The 24864-nt window shown below is 40.0% G+C and overlaps 1 protein-coding gene and 1 long non-coding RNA gene across 2 annotated transcripts; one reads left to right on the plus strand and one right to left on the minus strand.

Moving 5' to 3' along the window:
* The first annotated feature begins 4052 nt into the window (after positions 1-4052).
* On the plus strand, positions 4053-5836 carry LOC131237439 (uncharacterized). Its single transcript, XM_058235196.1, has 2 exons — positions 4053-4742; positions 4828-5836. The coding sequence occupies exons 1-2, from the start codon at positions 4389-4391 to the stop codon at positions 5428-5430; spliced, it is 957 nt and encodes a 318-aa protein (XP_058091179.1). The 5' UTR covers positions 4053-4388; the 3' UTR covers positions 5431-5836.
* Positions 5837-9970: 4134 nt separating this feature from the next.
* Positions 9971-24025, minus strand: LOC131237440 (uncharacterized). Its single transcript, XR_009167240.1, has 2 exons — positions 22797-24025; positions 9971-10511 (listed from the first exon to the last, which is right to left on the minus strand). It is a non-coding gene; the product is annotated as an uncharacterized LOC131237440 (long non-coding RNA).
* Positions 24026-24864: the final 839 nt, after the last annotated feature.

Here is a 24864-nt window from a genome sequence, read left to right on the forward strand (position 1 = left end):
TTTTCAGTACTTAATGTTCACGAATAGCTAGTTTTGTTATGTACCGTTGCTTTTATGGCAACAGATGAGATTGATAGGCTCATCCGATCTAAGTGTATTTATTAATACTCTTTCCATCCATAGTAGGGCCCACTAAATGGGTGGTCCTGGTTGATAGATTGACATCCCACACGTACTAGAGAAATGGCTCTACCTGTCCTTCCCAGTATTAAATATGTACAAATAAGGGCCTGTTTGGCCGGGCAGATATTTGCCCGGGCAGATTTGATGGGATTGGATGGTATTAGAGTGGATTGCATGGATTACAAGGTAATGATAGCTGCGTGAGTGGATTAGTACAAGATCTATGGGATTGCTCTATTCCGGAATTGCTATATCCGGTCTGTTTGGCACGCAGGTTAATCCTGGGATTAAACCTTCTAATCCCCCAAACACATCCTTAGACAATTTTGAAGGAATTAGGATGGATTTGATGGGATTTAAAGCTAATGATGGTGATGTCAGTTGATTGTCTTGATATCCATGGGATTGCCATATCCCGGGATCATGATACCGTGTCTATTTGGCACGCCTGGCCCATCCCGGGATTTATCCTCCAATCCCTTCCAATTCCATCCCAACTGCCCAGCCAAACAGGCCCACCTAGGATAGACCATGATCATCCCTGGTGAAATAATCCTGACCGTCCGATCAGTGGCCTCAAATTCAACGGTTAAGAAAAGTGAACCACAATAAAAAATTTACAACTAACCCAAAGGCTTTGATTGGATGGTAGGTAGTATCTTCCAAAATCTTGAATTTCTTGGGTCATGGTACCGTTGGTGAGGCCCAGCTGGTTAATAGAATAGACGACCCCACCTAAACTAAGGGCCCAAAAATACTCTATACAAAACACATGTCTATCCTGGTGGAGAAATAATATAATCGCATGGAATCTTATGATAGTTCACCACCATTTACACCGTTTGAATCCCTTACCCAATCATGCATAGGGCATTACCCCAGCATTAAATTGAAGTCTCGTTTGATAAAATGAAAATTAAGCTCCATAAATTAATTTAAATGTTGAAAATTTTAAAATGTTGGATTATAATTTTAAAGATATTTTAGTAAAAATGAAAAGAAATTTCAATGCACTATCATTTTCAGCGTCAAAGGAAACAGGGAGAGTTGAAAATAATACCCATGCTTTTACTAAAAAAATAACTCAAGCATTTAATGAAGTTTCTTAAATAATCTAAATTAATAAATTTCAATAATAAGTGCTGCAAAATAAAAAAGTTTTATTAAACAGCTTAAGGAGACTACAGCAACCACCTGATTTTCTTAATTAAAATTAAAAAAAAAAATAGATCACTCACCATTTCACTATCAACCATCCACTTGAGGGCAATTAATCAATGGTTTAGGGCTGAAAGTCGTACGGGTTGGGTTGGGTCAGGTCGGGTCGGGTCGGGTTGGTGCTCAACCCTAGCCCAACCTAAGGCTCCTATACCTCAACCCTAACCCAACCCAACCCAACCTCGGGTTGGAAATTCTCAACCCAAGCGGGCTCGGTCGGGTTTGGCAGGTTGGTCGGGCGAATACATGCTAATATTTTCATTATTACATTTGTCTATTATATTTCAATACATTTCTTATTTTTTGTACCTATGATTTTATTAACTATATATATAGTTATTTTTGGTAAAGAACTTTATTTTTTCTAAACAAACAAGCTAAAATTTAGGACTACTCCTTTAAAGGTCGTGTTATATAGTACACAATCTATTTGAGAGAGAGAAATCTAGCATATCTCCTTAGCTTCAATCATTGGAAATGGCATGGGCCAATGACACCTGATGGCACATGAATTTCCTATGCCTTCAACACAGATGATCCACACTCAATTACAATTTATAACTTACATATTGATCGGGTTCAGGTTGAGTCGGGCAACCCGAGACCTCAACCCAAGCCTGACCCAACCTTTATCGGGTTGGTGTTTATATAGCCCAAGCTTAAGACCAAACTTGATACATCTTGCCCGAGCCCAACCCAATGTCGATTTAGTCACGAGTCGGTCAGGTTGAACCCGCCCGACTTTCAACCCTACAATGGTTCCAATCGTATGATAGGAGAATTTTAGAGAGACACTCCATCTCCAATGTGGACTAGATTGTGTCCCCACCTTGCTGTGTGGGACCCACCATGATGTATATGTTTATCCATGTTATTCATAGTCGTGTCATTTTAAGTTAAGAGATGAAAAGTAAGGTAGGTTCAACAAGTGAAATCTATTTGTGCATTTAATGCAACCCAAATTTACTACTTGAGTGTTGGATCTACCTTACTTTTGGGCTTACACCTTAAAATGATACAATAAAAGGAATGGATGCCGTAGATTAGTAGATACATCACGGTGGCGGCCTACTACTGGGTGGTGCATGTGAGGAGGATAAGTGACTATGATCTTCTAAATGGTGGTGAACTATCATGAAAGTATGTGACTCATATAATTATCTCAATACGGTATTTGTATAGACAAAGAGGCTGATATTTTAGGAGTATGATTGGAATTTGAATTGGAATGAAAGAAAGAGAGAGGTTGGGTTGGCAAAGGAAGAGAGAGAGAGAGAGAAGAAGAAGAAGAAGAGAAACACTCATTAGTTCTTCACTTTCCAATGAGATCTCAAAAGACCAACATGCTCTCGAGTATCATCCCATTCTCCAAAAACCCACGAGCACTCCACACCCCAACTCCTCCCCTTTCAAAATAAAATAAAATTGTAATATAATATCATTTTACTATATTTCTCGTAGTATCCCACATACCTTTGAAAAAAATATTATTTGATGGTTTGGAAGATTGTGTCCATTCATGCACATGCACTCAGCTTATGTACACAAAGTACGTTTTTGAAAAATCCAAACCATTGAAATTGTAGGCCACATTGTAGATTAAGGTAGAGCTAGAGAATCAGAAATTCTAACCTTTGGTTAATAAGCATTTATTTATTGAATCTGAACCGTTGAATTGATTCCGTTTTAGTCATCCATGCATCCTTCCAGTGTACTGAACGCCCACCATAGGACCCATACTTTGGACGGTTTGGATTTGTGTTCACTGGATGGTGTAGTGTGTATGCATGTAGATCATTATACACTGCATGTGTACATCAAATTACTCTTCCATTGAAAAACCAACATATATAAATAAATAAATACATAAAAAGAGAAAGATATCCTAAAAAGAAGATTTCCATAGTAGAGAGATGCATATCTACATACAAAGGACCAAGGAGTATTCTTGGAGCTCCAGCTGAGTATTGTGGAAGATCATATTCATGCATCCATACACTGCACATGTGATATGTAGACCAGTCCAAACCGTCCAGATTAACTATGGCAATCTATATGGGGTGTGGCCCAAATTCACACTGATTAAATCATCCTAACCATCAGATCAGTGTATACCAATTGGGTGGTTGTCCAAATCCCAAAACTAGTTGTTGGAACATGTAAGATCATCCCATTACTGTGATTATGGGGTTATGAACCAGAGAGAGTGATTCGGACGGTTTGGATTAAGGAATATTAACAAAATGCCAGCATCAGAAGGACAGATCTAATGTGCATGATCAACCATAGTCCATCACAGTAAATCATGCAACCCCACACAAAGAACCCATCATTCAATTCCTTTAAAAAAAACAAAAAAATTAAAATAAAATATCTATATAAAGAGAAATAACAAATTTCAAAAAAGAAAAAGAAAATAAAAAGGTCAGCCAGTTGCTCGAGGAATTAAAAAGTAAGCAAAAGAAATCGAATGAGAAGGAGTTTCCCGGAAATTCAGTCAAAGCAGTCAACTTTCAATCCATCTTCCAAAACCCAAAAAAAAAATTAAAAATTAAAAAATTAAAATTAAAATTTTGAAAAAAAAAAAAATCATACATGCAAGAACATGAACAAGATACTGCTACTACTACTACCAATACTCCCTACTTCTATTACTACTGTTACAATCTCTCTCTCTCTCTCTCTCTCTCTACAAAAGACCATCAAAGAAAAAAGAGAGGAAGAAAAAAAGAGAGAGAGAGAGAGAGAGAGAGAGAAAAGAAAAGAAGTAATTTTTGGTTGAATTGCTTCTCTTTCTACTCCTTTTGCTGCCATTAAACAATGAAAATGGCAGATTCCCAATCATCCTATCCCCTCTATAGGAAACACCCATCATAGCATCCAACCATCCTTTTCACATTGGAACCCGAGCTTTTAAGTCATTCCCTTTGGCCACCACCACCACCTTCTTCTTCTTCTTCTTCTTCTTTCTTCCATTTCACCTCCTTTTCTGTTGTAAGTCAAATCACTCTCTCTCCCTCTCTCTCTCTCTATTTCAATTTTCATTCATGGATCCTTCTTCCACTTCTGTCAATGGTTTCTACTCCTTCCTCACTCGTGGCATCGATGATCTTGAACGCTCCTTCTCCTCAAACAACTTCATGTCGATCCAATTCCTTCAACGGGTCATCTCTCTTCTCCGCTCCTTCCATTCCCAGCTCACCCTCTTGGTTCAGAAGCTCCACCTGCCTGTTGGAGAGAAATGGCTCGACGAGTACATGGACGAGAGCTCCAGGCTCTGGGAAGCATGCCATGTCCTCAAGTCCGGCATCTCCGGCATGGAGAATTATTATTCAGCTGGCATCGAGGTGGCATCTTCCCTCGATGGACACCGCAATCCAAGCATCCAGCTCTCACGTCAGGTCGGGAATGTCGTTTGTTTCTATGTAATTCTAGAAATTCAATTCCAATTCCTCTGTTTTCTATTTTATTTTCATTTTGGAACAGGTCATGCGGGCAATCTCCGGGTGCCGCAGAGAAGCCATGGGCTTGGAAGAAGAGAACAGAGTCTTGATGGAGAACAGAATCCAACCGCTCTCGCTCCGTTTTGATGAGAAGGTCTCGATTGAATCCAAACTCAATGGATTCAATGGTTTCAGGGGCGTTCTCTATGCGATGAGGAATGTCAGCTCTCTCCTCCTCATGATCTTGCTCTGGGGACTGGTCTGTTGCTGGCCTGATTCCAGCTCCCGCCGAGGCGTGGAGGGCTGTTTGTTTTTTGGGTCGGCATTCATGGTATCGACGGCGAGGCTTCAGCAGCGGGTGGTGGCGGAGATTAACAGGATCGATGGGCGGCCAGGGATTCTGCTGTATGAGTTCCGGAGGGCAAGGATTTCAATGGACGAGCTGCGAGCAGAGCTGGATAGGAGGTCTCAAGGGATGATCGAATGCGAAGCCGATGGGAATTTCCGTGAAAGGGTTGAGAATTTGAAGGGGTGTTTTGGGATGTTGAAATCAGGAACTGAGAGTATTGCAGGACAGCTTGATGATTTCTTCGATGAGATTGTTGAAGGGAGAAAGAAGCTGATGGATATTTGTAGTCACAGGTAAGAGAGAGAAGATTATGAAGGGAGAAGGGAAAACAGGTTTTGGGAGGATTCTGTTTTTGTTTTTCTTTCTTTTGTTTCCTCTTGTTTTTGCAGTTACAGTTGAAGATTTTGCAGACAGCATTGCAAGAAGAAGAAGAAAAAAACAGGTTTCTAGTGAGAAAGAAAAAATACCCATCTCCAGTAAAGAGGATTAAAAAAAAAAAAAAAAAAAAACAAATATTCCACTTCAATGGAAATTCAGGCAATCTAAACAGCATCTTCTCTCTGTAAATTTCTTCAAAAGGGAAAATGATATCTTCTTCTTGTCTCACAAGGCATTACAAACAAAACCCAGTTACATATATGAAGTATATCTGCATATGGTTATTGAGATATGAAAACCAGAAAATAGAAACCTTTCTCTTTCATTTACTTGATTTTATTATTTATTTATTTATTTATTTCCTTCCCTCTTCCTCCCTTTTTTCTTCACATATGGGCTGGCTGGTGCAGTTCTAATCACTAATCATTCCATTTCTGCAAGAATAATGAGAAGGGAGACTGGAGATTCCTTGTTGCCAGTAAATTAAAAAGCATTTTTGTGGAAGCTTTTGTCTGATTCGGTTCCTTAGGAATAGATGGAGATGATGATGAAAGCTTCTGAACAAACCCTGACATGTTTGCTGCTGCTTTTTAGCTCAATAACTGGAAATTTATTATTTTTTTTTTTTTTTTCTATTCCTCTCCAAAACTTGAAATTTCTATTCCTGATTTTCAGTCCCTTCACCAGAAATTGATGTCTGCTCCTTTCATTGAAATGAAAGGGGGAGCTGTAAAAGGAAGTGTTGTCAGGAAAATAGCACAAGCAACAAGATTTCTTCTTCTTTTTTTTGTAATAAAAAATGAATTCCCACTTCCTTTCTTTCTCAGAAATGGCAAGGATTTCAGACCCCATTAAAAAAAATTTAAATGTCTTCCCTAAAACAGCTCTATAACTTGTTTCCTTGTCTGTTTTCAGCTTGAATACAAACCCCAAAAGACAAAAGAGTTGCATTGCTGAGAAAGCCAATATATATATATATATCAAATCCTACATAATTGAAAAGTTTTTTTTTTTTTTTTCAACATCAAAGTAATTACAAAAGAAGCATTAGAAATATTTTTACAAATTTAAGATGGAAAGCAACATAAACCAACACATTTATAAACGTTACATCAAAATGAAATGTATGAAAGACAGTTGGATGTTATAGAGAGCCCACTATTTATTCCCATCCTGATTGACAAATACACCCATTTTTTCTACTTTTTGCAAGAGGATGGTACAACTCTCTTATCAACCACATGCCACACCTTCTACATTAGTAATACAATAGTACAAAGTTGTCATGTCTTCCTCTCAAAAGTAGAAAAGAAAGGGGGTATGTATCAGTCAGGAAGCCGTCTAGTATCACTATCAATCCCCATGTCATATCATTTAGTCTTGTAGTTCGTATCACACAAACACAAGAACTTTGGTAAGAAAAGGGAATCAAACTAGTGTCTAGACACTTCAGAAAAATCTCACTGATGAGACAATCCTAACCGTCGGATCAGTGATCTAACAAATGGATTTTTTTTTATTTTTTTTTTTTTGTAAGGAAATAATGCCTTCAATAGTCAATGCAGACAAGGAAATTCCCACCAATATTGTGGGGTCATTCAATCCATGTGATTTTGGTGGGACCCACCCAACAAACAATCTAGATCACCGGACGGTTGTCCCATGTATCCTATTTTTTTAAGCACCACAAAAGGACATCAGCCCGTGCGCAGCACACAGGTTATAGAAACACCTATTAAAGAAAAGGACTTCTCTTTTTACAGCTAACAGAGTGCTTTACAACTTTAACTTTTGCCTGATCATCTTTTCTTTTTGTTTAGATTTGCTCTCTTTTCTTTTGTATTTCGCATGAGCTGTTTCAGCTGGGCCGGCATGACCACAACAGCCTAAGTGGGCACAACCGGCTACATGCACCAGTTTCTCCGGCAGCACAAATAACAAGGCTCAAAAAGAGTTCTTCGATGGTGTGACTTAGACCAGCCGCATATAATAAAATCTCCACCTGAGTACCTGCATCCAAAACACACAAAGCATGGAAAAACCAGCAATTCAATGGTTTGAAATCCTAGAGCATTGTTCATACCAGCGCCGCATAATTAGACCATTTTTTTAAGAGGGACCCACTTCAGAATGTCTAGGAAACATGATCATTAGATGTGTTCTAAGGCCTCCCATTTAAGTTAAATGGACTTTTCTGGCTATTCATTGCCCAGTTCATACCATCGCCACACAATTAGACCATTGTTTGAGAGGGACCCACTTAAGAATGTCTAGGAAACATGATCATTAGATGTGTTCTAAGTCCTCCCATTTAGTTAAATGGACTTTAATGGCGATCTTCGATGAATGAGGTGACAGAAGAGCTGGGAATATATCCTATTGCATAGGTGTTTGACTCAGTCCTCAGACATTTAAGAGGCATTAGATGTGTTCTAAGGCCGCCCATTTAGTTAAATGGACTTTAATGGAGAACATTCGATGAATCAGGTGACAGAAGAGAAGAGCTAGGAATATCTGGTATCGGATAACTGTTTGACTTGGTCCTCATACATTTAAGAGGTACTTTCGCCTCTTTTAAGTATGGCATATCAGTTCACCTAATCGACAGCTATGTCAAAAACATGAGATATTCCTCCCCCATGTTCTCAATCCGTAGTGGGTGCCTGCATCCAAAACAACAAACATGGAAAAACCAGCAATTCAATGGTATGGAATCCTAGAGCACTGTTCATACCAGCACCACCATTGTTTGAGAGGGACCCATTTCAGAATGTCTAGGAAACATGATCATTAGATGTGTTCTAAGTCCTCCCATCTAGTTAAATGGACTTTTTTCAGCGATCTTCGATGAATCAGATGACAGAAGCTAGGAATATCTGTATTGGATAACTGTTTGACTCGATCCTTAGACATTTAAGAGGTACTTTTGCCTCTTTTAAGTACTGTGTATGGATTCACCTAACCGACAGCTATGTCAAAAACATGAGCCGATCAAAGCTAAGCCTCGTAAGGTTTTCACTGGCATTAATTGATTAGGTGTACTAAAACCGTGGGGGCATGGAGTCACATCGTCTAGCTTGCGGTCACTAGCGCCTCTCTCAAATCACTCCCGACAAGAGGCCTTGGAATGTCTCAAATCTAAATACCATTTGATTGAGTCTCCAAGCATTTGAGAGGCTTCTTTTACCCATGGATCACAATTTGGAATCCATAACAGCGGCTCTGCAGAAATGTGAGGAGATCCAACCTAGGGCTCTCAAGGTTTTCAACTTCTTCACTAATTAGTGGAGTCCCATCAGAGCCCACCATCGCTTCCGCCTTTTAAATCACTCCCGACACAAGTGTCCCCAAAATCTACCAGAGTTATTATCGTTGCGGCAAAGACAAACAGCAAATCTTTTCCGTAAACCACTCTGAATCATTTCCGAAGAGAGCGAATCAGATCCAACTTTCCTCCCCTGTCAGCAATCTCAAACTATAATTACCTCAACTCAACAACGTCCTAGTGTTCAATCAATCGAGGTAAGTGGAAAGGAGAAGGCCAAGAATTCAATGAACAGTACAAGGGCGGCCACAATAAGTAACATCGCATCGATTCGTTCGCATGGCGACATGACAGGATCCCCCACTAGGCATCATTGGCAATTGATCATTAAGATTCCATGACAAATAGTGTTTACTGTAACGCAACATCGCATGACACAAGATCATCTGAATCCTAGAATGGCCCAACTGATCAAGCATTCCAGTCTTAACTACATTCCTATATGTTCAGCAAGCACCTCTTGGAAGCCCCAGTTGTATTCTTTACTAGCTCCCCATCTAACAAAAACATAATGTTTGGACTTTGAAATTAGGATCCTTGCATCAATTGATAACCCTTCGTAACCCTATTTTGGCTCTCAAGACCTATCTCATACCAGCTATTTGGTAACAGTAACAGCCAACCATATTCTGTAATGATCAGAAAAAAATTTTAAAGAAAAAAATGTATTGGCCCGCACCAGCCCATTGCGGACCATTTTTGTAAAATCAGTCATTATAAGCTTATATAACATCACAGGTCCCACCATTACTGTTAAATAACAGCCATTATGTAGACCAATTTTCAATAGCTCTCATAACACCTAAATGACAACGATTCCCAGCCTGTGCGTGCACCTGTATGGCGCTAGCTGTTATATGCTGGCTCAGAAGCACTAGATACATGATTGCAGAGTCATAAGAATGAATGTAAATTAACACAAGAATGCAAGTGAACATAGAATGTACTCCTACCACTGTAAGTTGCAAAAGGGAAAGAATATATCAGCATTACAGGAATCCATTAGCAGCCTACTTGAAACAGAAGATACAAGCTTCCAGCTTTATCATGACATTAGGATTGCAACCTGAATAAAATTATAGACAGCTACAAAATTCACATTTTCTAAGGCAGCTCATGTATAATTTACACATGATCTAATACAAAATTATGATCTTTTATAATTTACACAAGTATAGGAGGCTATTAGCCAAAGTTAAAAGGAACCAGATCTTGTCTCTGTTGCCATGCATACATTGCACTTTGAATAGTTCCATGCGAAATAGGAAAAATGAACATCTGGAATTTTACAAGGATGAAAGATGTATAAGACATGCAGAGAAAGGAATTTGGATCTGTTACCACATGCATGGTAGATAAAAAACTAGTATGAAAGCTTGTAAGCAGCCTTTAAAATGTTCAAGTTTCAAATGCTGGCATAGCAAACTGGACTGCAAAGCGCTCGGCATGGATCCTAAGCTCAACAATATCCTTGTTGTTCAGCAGACCCTAGAGGAGATCCTTCTGCGAATTCCCATGCTCTCTCTGCATTGCAATCTGCACTACTCAAAAGAAGCTTAGCAATGGTCTCAAAATTGCCCGCTAAACAGCCCCTTGATGTCTTGGCAGAAGCACCAGATGATTTCAGAACCATCACCACATGATCAACTCCCTCCCAACCTATGTAACTTGGGCCCTGTCAACATGCCAGTGCCGAACACGGTAGTTTTTAAGAGTCAGATTCAACCGCACATCCATGGAAATAGATTAGAACCAAAAAATACTTTACCGGACTGGATCTCCTCCCATTGAAATCGTTGCATAAACTATCCCAAAAATAAATAAATAAATAAATAATAAACCTAAAAATCAATCATTTATATGTAAAGAAAAAAGCATCCCAGAAACTGAGTATGCTAAAAATTTAAACATAAAACTTGGCGCCTATTTGGTTGCTGGGCAAAAATGACCCAACTCATCTCTGCCCAAATGGCTGCCCGACAAGACAGATGGCAGAAACTGTCATGCAACCGTTCCACCAAAAAAGGTAATGAATGTTACAGATTTGATGTATGGTTGAGGCCCACCTGAAGATGATTTAAGCAATAATTTCATGTCAGGGTATTAGGATGGTTCGACCCATTTGATGAACAGTTCAGATCATTGGCGTGTGCACTACATTGCCACTTCTGCAGCACCCTAAAATTTATTGCTCTCTGAACTAAAACGGCTGCTTTAAAAGCAAGGTCCCAATTTTTTAGAGCATGGCTTTGTTATCTAAAATGTTTCTGAGTATGCTTGTCCTTTCGCAGGCCTCTAAATATGTAAAATGAGTTGGGCTCATTTCCACCAGGCATCAAGATGGCCCCTCCTCTACATGATTCATGTCTAGACTAGAGAGACGAACAATGCATCCATGATGACCTCTCCTCTACATGATTCATGTCCAGAGAGACAAACAATGCATCCATGATGACCCGTGTCAACATTGCACAACTTTTAAAATTAAAAATTTTAAATTTTTTTTTTTTTAAAAAAAAAAAAAAAAAAAAAAAAAAAAAAAAGTGTCCTTGCCAACACCGTGTGGGTAAGTTATTAAGGGACAAACAAAAGCATATGCCAAAAACCTAGCCAATCCTCACGCCTACGGGAGATACATAAATAGCACCATTATTGCCAAACATAGTGCTTTTATTGAAAGAGGCACATCTCACAGACCTAGTAATTCTTAGCTACAAAAAAAAGGAAGATCAGGAAACACCTCACATGCGAAAGCATCTACCAAATAAAGTTTTCCATCAAAGTCTCACTCCAACGATTAGACTATGCCAGCAAAGTGTCACTCCAAACAAAGGAATTGGAAAATTCAACGCCCCATTATACACTTGAATGATGATTCCACAACATAGGGTAAGTCAAGTTTGAAGCCATGGAACCAGTAGTTGTTCAGATGTAGCCTGATTTTGTTGTTAGGAGCATTTCAAGTCATTATCATTCCATAAACCAAAAAAAAAAAAAAAAAAGACTTGACCCAATGTGAGGTAGAGTCGGGTAGGCTCAAAGAAACGGTCGACTAGGCCTCACTGCCTGGCCCCTAAGACACAGGGCATTGGCCCGGCCTAGGACACCTGGTCCATATTGTAACAGTAAAGGTGGTGGCTATTACAGCCGCTGTTACTGTTATCAAATACCTTGCTTAATACAATGGAAGAGCATAATGGTTCATAAACACGGACTCATCAATTGCAAACTGATTGTACATGTAGCATATATGTAGCTTATCTTTAACCTATAGTATAGGGCCAGCCCTGTCTTAGCTCAGTCCCGACCTCTAGGGTGAGGGCCAAGGCTGGGCCTCTTTAGCCTGTTAGGGCCTAACCAGGCCAGGGCCAGGTCTTATAGTACTAGGACCGAGCCAGGGCCAACCTCGGCCTAGCCCTAGGATGACCCATTGCCACCCCTATGGTCGAGCCCGCACAAGAGTCAGCTAAAGATATTTTACTTAAAATGTTAAAATTTTAAAATATTTAAAATTATTTAGTTGTTTGTACAATAAAACAGCCAAGGTTACATGGTGCAACGAGCAGTGCTCCACATTATGACTATGAATGCGCACAGGGCAAAAAAAGGGACATGCAGTACATAGTTCATCCATTGCCTTGATTATTCATTAGTTGGGTCCCATTCTAGATCTACCACAATAGAAAAATCTCACTAACATTACAATTGGATGGAAGTACCTTCCAAATCTCGGAATTTGCAAACAGCAACCTATCCATCGAGAGACCCACTCAATGAATGGTCATAGTCGTGACACATCCAATTTTTGTGCAGTGAGATAAGAAAACTCGTGCGTTGTACTCGGTTAAATTTCTGAAAACTATTAATCTGCTTTAAGAAATCTTCCTAGAGGCCACTTCATCATATTGTATAGAAGAAGAAGAAGAAGAAGAAGTGAGTGAGAATGAGAGAATTAGGAACCTCTCTCTTATATTTAAGTGATAAAAGCAAAAATACCCAGTTTATCCTCAAAAGCTTTGAGGCTGTTTCGAACTAAGGATAAACTTGGGGAAGAGTGAGATGGCAGGCATCAAGCTGGGAGATCAGAGGGTGAGGCATTTGGCAGAGCTGGTTGGGTGCAAACGTCAGTCCAACTATATTACATACCTTGGAATTCCACTGGGACCTGGCGATAGAGAAATTTGAGAAACAGTTCACCTCTTGGACAAGAGGGTATTTATCCCTTGGGGGCATTATTACTCTTATCAAATTGACACTCTCAAATCTCCCAATTTACTCCTAATCTTCCATTCAAGATACTGAGCACAGTGGCTGAGAAGATTGGGAAATTTCAGATAGATTTCTTATGGGGCGGCTTAGAAAACGAAGGAAAATCCACCTCCTTAGTTGGAAAGGCGTTCAAAAGCTAAAAATGGAGGAGGTTAATCAGAGAGATGAACTGGAGTTTGTTATGCAGGTTACTTGTAAAGGAGGTTCTTCTCAAAGAAACAGGTGCTGAATGGAAAATGTAATCTTAGCATGGGTTGGCAAACAGGCGATGGGAGCCCAGAGGAGGTGGGTAGGTAGGGCCTATGTCCAAGTTACAGAAGGGTGTCTTAGGTATGGGAGATCAGCCCCAGAACCTGGGGTAAATTCTGTCTCGACAGGCCTAGACTCAGGTAGACGATGTGCATTTCATTGTAAAGACAAATGGATCAAGGATAAGCTTCTTGTTGTAAACTCAGGTAAACAACGTGCATTTCATTGTAATGACAAATGGATTGAGGATAAGCTTCTTGTTGTTAAACTTCCAAGTATGTTCAAATAAGTGTGTAAGAGGAATGCTCTAGTCAGCGAATGAATCAATACAACAGGGGCAGATTTGGTTTGGAATGGCATTCTTACAAGTCTTAAGAAAAGCTAGAAGATGTCAGCAGCTGCTTTGCATGCTAGAGGTATATCCCAGTCTAAATGAAGAAGACGTCAGAGTATGGAAATGGAATGGGTTGTGCAAATTTGTCAGGTCATTTTTCCGCAGACTTCAAGCTTCAACTCACATCCGTTTGCAACACCCTAATGGAGATCAGTGGCCCCTCCAAGAGTCGTCGCATTTGTTTGGCTCGTTGCCCTAAACAAAGTCCTTCCGCTGAACGACCTAACACACAGGAGTAAGGCTGTACCCAACGAATGGATCATGTGCAAAGAGGAAGAGGAATTTGGAATTCACCCCTTTATGCATTAGTCGGTGGCTTCATCGCTGTGGAATCATTTTTTGAAGTCGTTGCATATTAGTTGGGTAAAAAGGTAGTCAGCTGGGGAGGAACTTTCAAGCTGAGGCAATGGGTGGTTCAGGGAAAAGGCAGAGTTCTATGGAGCCTACACCCTTTAACCATGAGTTGGAATTTTGGAAAGAGAAATACTCGAATCTTAGGGGCACTCAGGGTTCGATTGAATTGCTTGTTGACAAAATCAAAATTCTATTCTTGAGTGGGCAGCCACATCTAGCAAGTTCAAAAGCTGCTCATCAGCAGGTCTGAATGACGATTGGTTCCAGGTGGTGTAAGGTGCCCCCTCTAAATGTTAGTCACTAGAGGTGTACACGAGTCAATCCAAGTCGAGCTGGGCACAGCTTGACTCGTCTTGGCCACTGGCTGCCCTCAGCTCGAACTCAGCTCGGCTCAATCGTCGAGCCTGACTGGCCAGCTCGGCTCGGCTCAGTTCAGTCAGCAGCTCGGGCCAATTCAAGCCAAGTTCGAACCAAGATCGAGCCGAGTTCGCCTGTGCAGCAATTTTACAAACACATGGACTGCACCTTCAAATTCTCACTGTATATAAAACATCAGCAGTGGTTTTACAAGTATTTCATTAAACACCTCATATGCAACATCAAAATCATGAAAAAATGGTATTTGTTTGATAAAACATACTTTCCTTGCCCCAGCCGACACTTCGTTGCGTCATTTCACCAAACACTTGGTGAGCAACATCAATATCAAAGTACCTAAGTCACCGAACTAGTTCGATCCGAGTTTGATTCGAGTTGGGTTCGATCCAAGTTGAGTCGAGCTCGGGCAAGCTCAAACTCAATTTGAAATTTTTTCGAGCTCAAAAAATCAGCTCGAACTCGGTTTCGAACCAAGTCAAATCGAGCTTTTTCGAGTTGAGTCGAGTCGAGCTAACCGAGCTAACTCTATTCGTGTACAGCCCTATTAGTCACAATGAATATTTGTCAGCGCAGTCTAGTTCCCACATTACGGCAGGCATTAGAGGGATTTTGAGGGACACAGCAATACACACACTGCTCACATTCTCTGGCTCAATCCGTCCATGCCACTACTGCTCTTAGAGAAGGCATGTGTCTCCTATCAATGTCTCCTCCCGTCCCAATTGTCTTCAAGGGCACAAGGCTAAGATCATTTAGCTGGCAAAAGTCAAAGCTGAACATCGAGGGCTTTCTACATCTTTAATGATATCAGGGATCTTGTTTCTAAATTAAACATTTCATTTACTCATGTAAGACAAGTTAACCATACGGAGGTCACCTCCACAATTAAATACATGGAATGAGATCGTGAAACGGTTGAATTTGTCATCTCAAATAACGATGAAGCAGAATGTCATGACAAGTTGGAATTCAACTTACAAAATGTTGGATTCAGCAATAGCTTTCAGAGATGCATTCTCTCGATATGCGGAGCGTGATAGTGCGTATCAGTGATTGCCTTCTGATGATGATTGGACAAGAGCTGAAGCAGTTCGCAAATTCCTTTCAATTTTTTACGACACAACAAAGATCTTTTCAAGAAGCAAGTATCCAACAAAAAATATATTTCTACCAGAACTTTGGAGAATAAAAAATGTTTTGTATATAAGTTGTAGTGGACTACACTTTCTATAATTAATTATTATAGGTATGCAGTTAAAGTTTGATAAGTATTAGTCTAAGTGCAATCTGATAATGGTTGTTACAGTCATTCTTGATCATCGATACAAGATGTTTATAGTTATATTCATTTTTAAAAAGTTATATGATGAGAAGAGTGCCAATGAGGTCGACAAGATTTGTGATGAAGTTGAATATTTATACAATTTCTATGTAGGAACTTTGAGGGCCACAAAAGACAATACCGCAGGTCAAACTCCTCAAGTGGGTTGTAGTTCTAGCATTAATGCACAACGAAACACGATCGACGATTTCATGTCTTTAATGGCACAAGTTGAGACTCAAACGCAGACAACTCAAACAGAACTTGATCACTATCTCAAGGAGCCACTTGTAAACCATAAAGGCGACGAAGAATTTGATGTTTTAGACTGGTGGAAGTCGAAAGCTCGTGAATCACAGCACCCTGTGCTCTCGTTAATAGCACGAGACACTATTGATTCCAATTTCAACCGTAGCATCGGAATCTGCTTTTAGTATGAGTAGGGTCGTGAACAAGTATCGAAGCTCACTTACACCGGAATCAGTTGAAGAGCTCATTTGCACAAAGGATTGGTTGCATTCGAAATGGGGAAAAAGGAACTCTATTGATGAGGAGTTCAAGGAAGAGGAGAGTGAGAAGCAGGATGACAGAGTACATACAACAATTGCATGAAGCGGGATGAGACACTGCCTTCTATTTCCCTTGCATTTGCTTACAACAATTTAACAATTATTATTTTGTGGACTTGAATTGTAACATGTGATGGGTGGATGGATATTTTCTATGCTTATCACTTATCAGTATATATATTTTAATGTTTCTTTTTTATATTTTTCTTCTTTTCATTTATGCTTTTAAATGGCTTAATGTTGCTTAAATCTCATATGGTTTGCTGGTTGTGTTTATTTATCTTTATTCCTTTTTATGTTGCCTCAACCTAACCAAATATTCTTTCTTTCAAAATACACACTTATAGATATGTCATCAGAAGATGATCCATCAGCAGATATTTAGAATTATGGAGCCAAAGTCTACTTCGAGGACGGAAAGATAAAGTTGCAATGCAAGTTGTGTGGAAAATAATTAGTAAACAAAACAAATCGGTTAAAATTACATTTGGCTTGTTGGGAAAGAAACGTTGTCCCATGTAGCAAAGCTCCTCCAGAAGTCTAGGATTTATTTCGAGCCATTCTCGACTCAAATACAAAGGCGTTTGCCACCCCTACCCCTACAATCAATACAACCGGCAGAAGAAGGGTCAAGCAAAGGAATTGCCCCCACAGTTAGTAGAGAAGAAGAAGAAGGACCATTAAGGGAACAAGAAGAACAGGATTATAAAGAAGTCGTAAAACAAAGTTTGAAATTAGCATCCAGGACCACCCAACAACATCAAACCCCTCCAAGACAACATGATGCCAAAGCAGGCACGAGTACGGAACATAAGTCAAGCAATAAATCATCAAAGTTTCTTAAAAGTCTCGCAACATTCTATAGGCGATTGGGAATCCCATACAAATCAGATCATAAAAAGAGGCTGAAAAAACTTGTTGAAGCTATGAATGAGGACAATGGAAAGACATATCCACCATCCGATTCAGCAGAGAGGTAAACAACCATCTTTTAAACACCTCCAGCTAGGACTCAGCCCAGAGTTCTCCCGCAATTCAAGCCATAAAAAGAGAACCAAAGGATGATTTTGACAACAAAGGTGGAGGAGAAGATTACTATTATGGACAAGGTTACTCGGGTTACACGCCACAGAGTCATTTATCATACAGAGGATATTGAATGAATGAATGGTTTATTGGTTTGAAACTCCATCTGAGATTTTGAACATACTTTTAATCTTTGACAATGTTTATTTACTTTGTTTGTTTTATGGACATGGTTTATTTACTTTTGATTTCAAAACCGGATTGGATCAGGTCAGCCCTAACTCGATCCGAATCGACTCAATGCCCAGCTCTAGGAGGGGTCTTCTTTGCATTGCAAAATGTTGTAAATGAAACTGGGCTCATTTTAATTTTCATATGACTAATCTTATACCGCTAAATGGGAGAAGAAAGGAGAAGTGGTCAAAAAATGTAGGTTTGTTTCATACATATAATTTTGATCATTGAAAATTTGTGACAGATCCACGAGTGCTTTTAAGCGAAGCCTATATTTTGACCAGGGTAGGTCGTTGATTACTTTTAAACCATTCATTCTTTTTGTACAGGAGTAAGCCACTTAATGATTGCACCGAGCCATTCACCACTAGCATAGTATGGACACCCCAGGGCTAGATTTTTAAGCCCGGACTCAGCACTCAGGTCAAGTGTTTGAGCCCAAGCCTTTGCCCTAGAAAGCCAGTTTGGCGACCCAATCCGACTCAGTGCCGACTCGATACTTCTGACCAGGTCAGACTCGGTCCGGATTAGTCCAGGCCAGACCCGGACTCCGATCAGGTCAGGCATGCTAGACTCAATATCGAGTCGGGTCGAGTTCAGGCCAGATCTATTTCAGAACCGGATTAAGCCGGGTAAGCCCAAACTCGGTCCGACTCGACTCGATGCCCAGCTCTAGGTACAATCAAGCGTTTGAAGACTTGCTTAGTTGTTGAGGGAGACACACAGACCCTTGGTGTTCATTATACTAAAACGTTCCCTCCTTTTGCCAAGATTTAACTATATTCAGGTTATTCTTTCCATAGTTGTTAATCATGGCTAACCCCTCTTCCAACTGGATGTTAAAAAACATCTTTCTTCATGGTGATCTCATAGAGGAAGTCTATATAGAGCAACTACCTGAATTTGTTGCTCAAAAGGAGTAAAACAAGGTGTGTAAACTAAGACAATCTATAGGTTGAAGCAGTCACCACGTTCATGGTTTGACAAATTCAGTAAAGTTGTACTAAACTATAGCTTTCTTCAAAGTCGTGTTGATCATTCCGTCTTTGTACAAAAAGGCCTCCTCAGGCCTTATTATGTTAGTATATAAGTTGATGATATTGCCATTACATGAAGTGAAGATAGGGCGAAATGAGGAGCTTAAGAGGCATCTTCAAAGGCATTTACTTACAAAAGATCCGAGTCATCTATAGGTATAGAAGTTGTCAGATTAAAGGATATGATCTATCTCAGCGAAAATATTTTTTGGATTTGCTCATAGAGACGGTTCTTCTTCATACTTTGTCAGATATGCAAATCTGATTTGTCCAATTAAACAAAAATAACCAATTAATTAGTGGTGAACTGACAAATCAATTTGATTTGTCCAAGTACATAGGGTAATCTAGTGACAAACAACATAGATGCAAAGATCAAAACTAGGTTGCTTTGTCTCAAGAAGGTATACTGATACCAAACCAATATATTTCATCAAAATAAAGTAGCCCATTGTCCTAACATAACAAATGTAAAATACCTCTCACTAGGGTGTTGCAGCTCATCCACCACAATGCCAATGTGCCATACATGCATGCCAATCTAGACCATCAAAATCAACAGTCGTATTAAAGATGGTGCTTAGCCCAAAGTTCCCACCAATTGGATGATTTAGTCCAAATCATCCAAATGATCAAATGGATATTAAATAGAAAATCTCAGCAATCCAAACAAACCAGAAAGACACGAACAGTTACGATCATCTTATTAGGCTCACTTTCGGACCAAGCTTGATCCACGATGGCCCATAATTTAAACAGACCAGGTAACGGTGGGTTTAACAGTCCTCACCGTTACCGATACGGATACGCCCCGTATCAGCTGATACGAGGCAGATATGGGGTGTGTAACGGTCGAAATTTTTTTTTTCAGAAAAATCTGGAAAATATTCATTAAGTCCGGAATATTCAAAATATTCCAAATATGCATTCATTTATAATTGTGAACATGTTTATGGTGGTGTAATGGTCCAATCTTTGGTGAGAAAGCTATATCAGGTTGTCTGATGGATTTATGAACCTGACAACCAAGAATTAACTGCAAACCTTTTATATTTAGTTTTCTAACTATATAATATCTATATAAATTTACTATAATGAATGTAATACAAAACATCTTATATTTTCAAGTTTCCCTTTTATTTATAGTGCTAGTGCATTGCAGACTTCATGACTCACATACATTTCATTTCAATCTATAGAGTTTAGGGACTTTTGTATTATATTATGTAATTCATATACCTAACAATTTGATATCATTTTCCCCCATAGATCTTTAAAAAATTAAAATTAAAATTGGGGTAAATAGTGTTGTTGATTCGAGGCTGATTTGGGGACCATTTGATGCCCCAAACTAGCATCAAATTAATGTAATCTATTGGCACTTATCCCACTAATGGATTGGTGGACATTTATTAGACAGTGAAAAATGCAAATTATTAAATGGCCGTATTTCAAAAAACAAGTGTTTGCAAACTATTGGTGAAAATTATTCAAACAATTTAATTTTGGGATTGTGACTTAGCAACAATGGTCCCAAAATTTAATTGGTTAATTTTGAGTTGATATATACCTCATGTATAAATTTTTAGGGCCATGTACTAGGGTCCACTCGATTATGCATTATATCCATGTCGTTTAAGGGCATTTAAATAAAATAAAATAAAATCAGGTGGACCACTAGTGGGCCAGGCGGGCCACCTCGATGTATTTGTATATCCATGCCATCAATCCATTTTACCAACTCATTTTAAGGCATGGTCCAAAAATTCATATAGATCTAAATCTTCGGTGGACCACTGGTGAGTATCCCTTTAAAATTGGGGCCCACCTCAATGCATTTGTTGTATATCCATGTGGCTAAGAAGAAGGAGAGAAAGAGGAAGAGGAGGAGGAGGAGGAGGAGAAGGTTTTTTTTTTTCATTTTTTCCCATTTTCTTTAGGGTTATGGTTCGTAGCAGTTGTTACGATACCATAACGGCTGTTATAACCTGAAACAGCCCTTACAAACCCAAAAAATAGACATGCCCCATTTCGGGGCCATATCGTGTAACGGTATCAACCGTTACCGTTACGTATCGGCCGTTATAACTGATATGTAACCGATTTTGAATACCATGTATCCAGCAAATAGGAATTGCAGCTAGACCCACAACACAAAAATAGGAAGATGCAATCTTATAATAATCATGCAATTCAAAACCCATATAATGATGTAAACAGGTACCAATTTCCATAGAGTTGTAATGTAAAGTAAACGGTTCAAATCATCATCAACAACAACAACATCAACATCTAAGCCTTATACCAACTAATTGGGTTCGGCTACACGAATCTTGTTCCACCATTCCATTCTATCCAGGGCCATAACTTCAAATAGATCATAGGTCATCAAATCTTTTCTTACTACCTCCATCCACGTCCTTTCAGGCCTTCTGATGAGGACGCCATGTCACGTACACCCTTACGTACGTATCAGAAGAGGAGACGGGCCGCACTGATTTCCCTGTGTCCAGGCGAGAATCCATAATTAAGTTGAAGACCTCATGTGCATGTGCGAGCATCTGAAAGACCCCATAGTAGGAAGACGTACATGGGATGCTTTATGGATTGATCCAGATCGTTGGATTGGATGGACGTGACGATCGGGCCGTTGGATCACGTGATCGGGCCATTGATCGTAGAGCGTCCACACTAGTTTTTCTTAAATTTTATCAGCTTATATGATTTAGTTTTGTTTATGTTATGTTTAAACACCATTATAAGTATTTTTAGTTGATTTTAAACCTCTCCCTTGTTGGATTTTGTGATATATATATATAACTCTTGCTTTCTTCTTCCATCTTCATGTGATTTAAAGATACTTCTATGCAATTTGGAAGGGAGATTGGTGTGAGGCTAATCTTCATCAACGGAGGTGCGAGGTCTCCATCTATCTACACACCATCTTCTCTCTTTACCTCCATCAAGGTATTTTTTTTCAAATTCTTCGATTCTCCCATCCTAAGCCTTTATCATTTTATAAACCCATCTTTTCTTTACCTATCCACAATCTCAAACCCTAACCGACCTAGCTCGTCCATCCCACGCCACACATGTGGCCATCAGGTTGGCCGTACGGCCACACCTTGCCCCTTTTGGCTTTCCATCGTCCTTATATTAAAACCACTTTCTTCCATTCCCAAAACCCTAACCGTAAACCTAAAATATCTAATTTTCCTACTTTTCCAAATTACCCAAACCATAATTTTTACCCTAAGTTGTATTAGGCCTTCTACTTTAAAATAGACTATATCCTAAGCTAATTGGATAACCCTACATCCATTAGATCCTAGTTTCGTTTTATTTAATGATCTTGTATGATGATGTTGATAACTTAGGCTAAGATCATGCATGATGTTCTCTTGGTTTTCATGGGATTCGTGATGATTATGGCAATGCTTGTGTTTTTTTTTTGTTAATTGTCTTAATTTTATTACTTGATCTCATATGTTAATTGGTTCATGCATCGGTCCTGCGTCACCTTCCCCTTGCCCTTTTACAGCCTTCAACTTGTACCAACTCACTCCTAAACGATGCAGTTCTTGGTCCACCGTTGCATATGACCAAACCATCTAAAGTTTACTTTCCCTCATCCTATTACCTATTGATGCTACTCCTAAGTTCCCTCAAATGCATTCATTTCTAATTCTATCCTTCCTCATCTTCCCGTTCATCCATCTCAACATCCTCATTTCAGCTACACTCATCCTACGAACACATTGTTTCCTTAAGTGCCCGACAATATGTCCCATAAAGCATGGCTGGTCTTATAGTTATCCTATAAGATTTCCCTTTCAATTTGAGTGGTACATAATGATTAAGTACAACTCTAGAAGCACATCTCCATTTCTTTGACCCAGCTTTAACTCTATGAGCAACATCCTTCTCAGTCTCTCCACTCTCGCGAACTATCGAACCCAGAAATTGAAAGTGGTCACTTTGGGAAAATTCTTGGTCCACTTTCTTAACTAATTCACTATTTCCACTCTATTGTTACAAAAATTGACCTCCCCAATCTACTATCAAAGCAACATAATTCCTAGATCATGTATCAATCCAAAGCAAACCATGACAGCCAGAATTTACGCACCTTTTCAGTGATAAGACTGCTAATATGAGCCATATCAAATAGCCAAACTGCCCGGCACTTATCCACAACCTGCCTGAGCCACAGATATCAGCACTCCCTGGGGCATGAGCTCCTGCCGTGTATCAGTATCATGGGTTGGTAATCCAGCGCTTGCTCCTCAAGCCTTTTGTAATTGATCTACCCCGCATGTGGGATCACCTTATATGGAAGACTCACGAAGAAAATCACTGCCTCCGAAACCTTCTTGCTACTCGACATATAGTTCATGTGACTCAAGTTCCCACCTGACAGTGGATCCAATTGCATGATCCAATCGAAGAAGTAGGCCCATGTAGATTGCAAAAATCACGGTAGTTCTTGAATACAGCTAGACATTGGCGCCCCACCTATCTGGATCAAGGCAGAATGCTGCGAGGACCCACTCGCAGCAGAGCAACTCAATCTGATCAATATACTAACCCCTGCCGTGGAATCTTCTGCCACACACGCCCTCGGAGTACTTGTTCATGAGGTAACCACGGAGCACTTCGAGGACAGCCCGGCACATGTGGTTCCCAGAAGCAACAAGCTCTACAACCCCTTAGAGCTGACTATCGCTCTTCACGATCTCTCATGCATGCTGGGGCCCAGGACCTGACAGCAGCCTGCTATGTTTCAAAGGTGGGCAGATTGGAGACTTCTATGGTGTTTCAGAGGCATAGGATAGAGGAGGATGCTGAATTGTCCATCATCCAGCAAGCGTCGAATCGAACGGATGAGGGAGAGTTTTGGGGGGGCATGCTGGAGTTGATTGGAGTGGGATCGATCAGACGATGGGGTTGAATTGGAGGGAGAGGATAGGAGGAAGGGAGGAAGGAAAAGGGGAGAGAGGAAGAGGGTGAGAGAATAAGGAGGGTAGTTTGGGAAATAGAAGCGGAAGAGGAGAGGAGAGGGATTTTAGGGGAGAGAAGAACAGCAGTAGCAGCAACAGTAGCAACGACAACGGCGGCAGATGCGGCAGTAGAATTCGCGGAAAAAGGAATTCGTTCTGGGAGCAGACGAATCCATTGAGAGAGAGAGAGAGAGAGAGAGGGAGAGAGAGAGAGAGAGAGAATTGGGAACAAGGGTTTGGGGTTCGGGAAAAGACGGTATTTGGTAAAGCTCGCTGTCAACGAACGCCATTTTGCCGGTGCCCCGCTGAAAGCGCCAAAAGGAAGATGGCTTTTGGCGGAAGCTATTGGGGCCACTACGATGTCCTCGAGAAAATCCACTCCCGGATCCCCGAAAAACATCACACCGGGCCCCACCTGGGTTCTGCGCGGGGAACCAAGGTGGGGCCACTGTAATGTTTGTGAGAAATCTTCCCCCATCCATCCGTTTTTTTAGTGCATTTTAGGATATGAGGCCAAAAATGGACCGTATGCAGTATTCAAGTAGTGCGAAAATGGGATAATTAAACGTCCACGGTTGAAATATATGTGGGCCAACAGAAGTTTTGAATCATGCTAATATTTGTGTTTTCAGTTCATCCTAAGTAGGAATGACGTTATTAACAGCATGGATGGCATGTAAGCATTACTGTCTAACCTAAGGAGGTTTCAACGGTGAGAATTTCCCTAAACAGCTTTTCCATTAGTACGGCCCACTTGAGTCTTTGATTCTTCTCAATTTTAGTCTACTCTCTTAAAATGAGCTCGCAAAATAGATGGGCGGAGTGGATTCCTGAAAAACATCACTGTAAGCCCCACCTTGTTCCCAGCGCAGGAACTTCTTGCGAAAGGCTAGCCTTTCGTAGGATCGCAAGAAGTTCTTACGCTGGGAACCAGGTGAGGCCCATTGTGATGTTTATGAGAAATCCTCCCCATCCATCCATTTTTTGAGTGCATTTTAGGATATGAGGCCAAAAATGAGCCATATCTAGTATTCAAGTGGGTCGAAAACGGGATAATTGAACATTCATAGTTGAAATATCCATGGACCAACAGAAGTTTTAAATCATGCTAATATTTATGTTTTCAGTTCATCCTAGTAAGAATGACGTTATTAACGATCTGGATGGCATGTAAGCATCACAGTCGAACCCAGGGAG

The sequence above is a fragment of the Magnolia sinica genome, chromosome 2, assembly GCF_029962835.1.
Source record: "Magnolia sinica isolate HGM2019 chromosome 2, MsV1, whole genome shotgun sequence".
Lineage (NCBI taxonomy): Eukaryota > Viridiplantae > Streptophyta > Magnoliopsida > Magnoliales > Magnoliaceae > Magnolia > Magnolia sinica.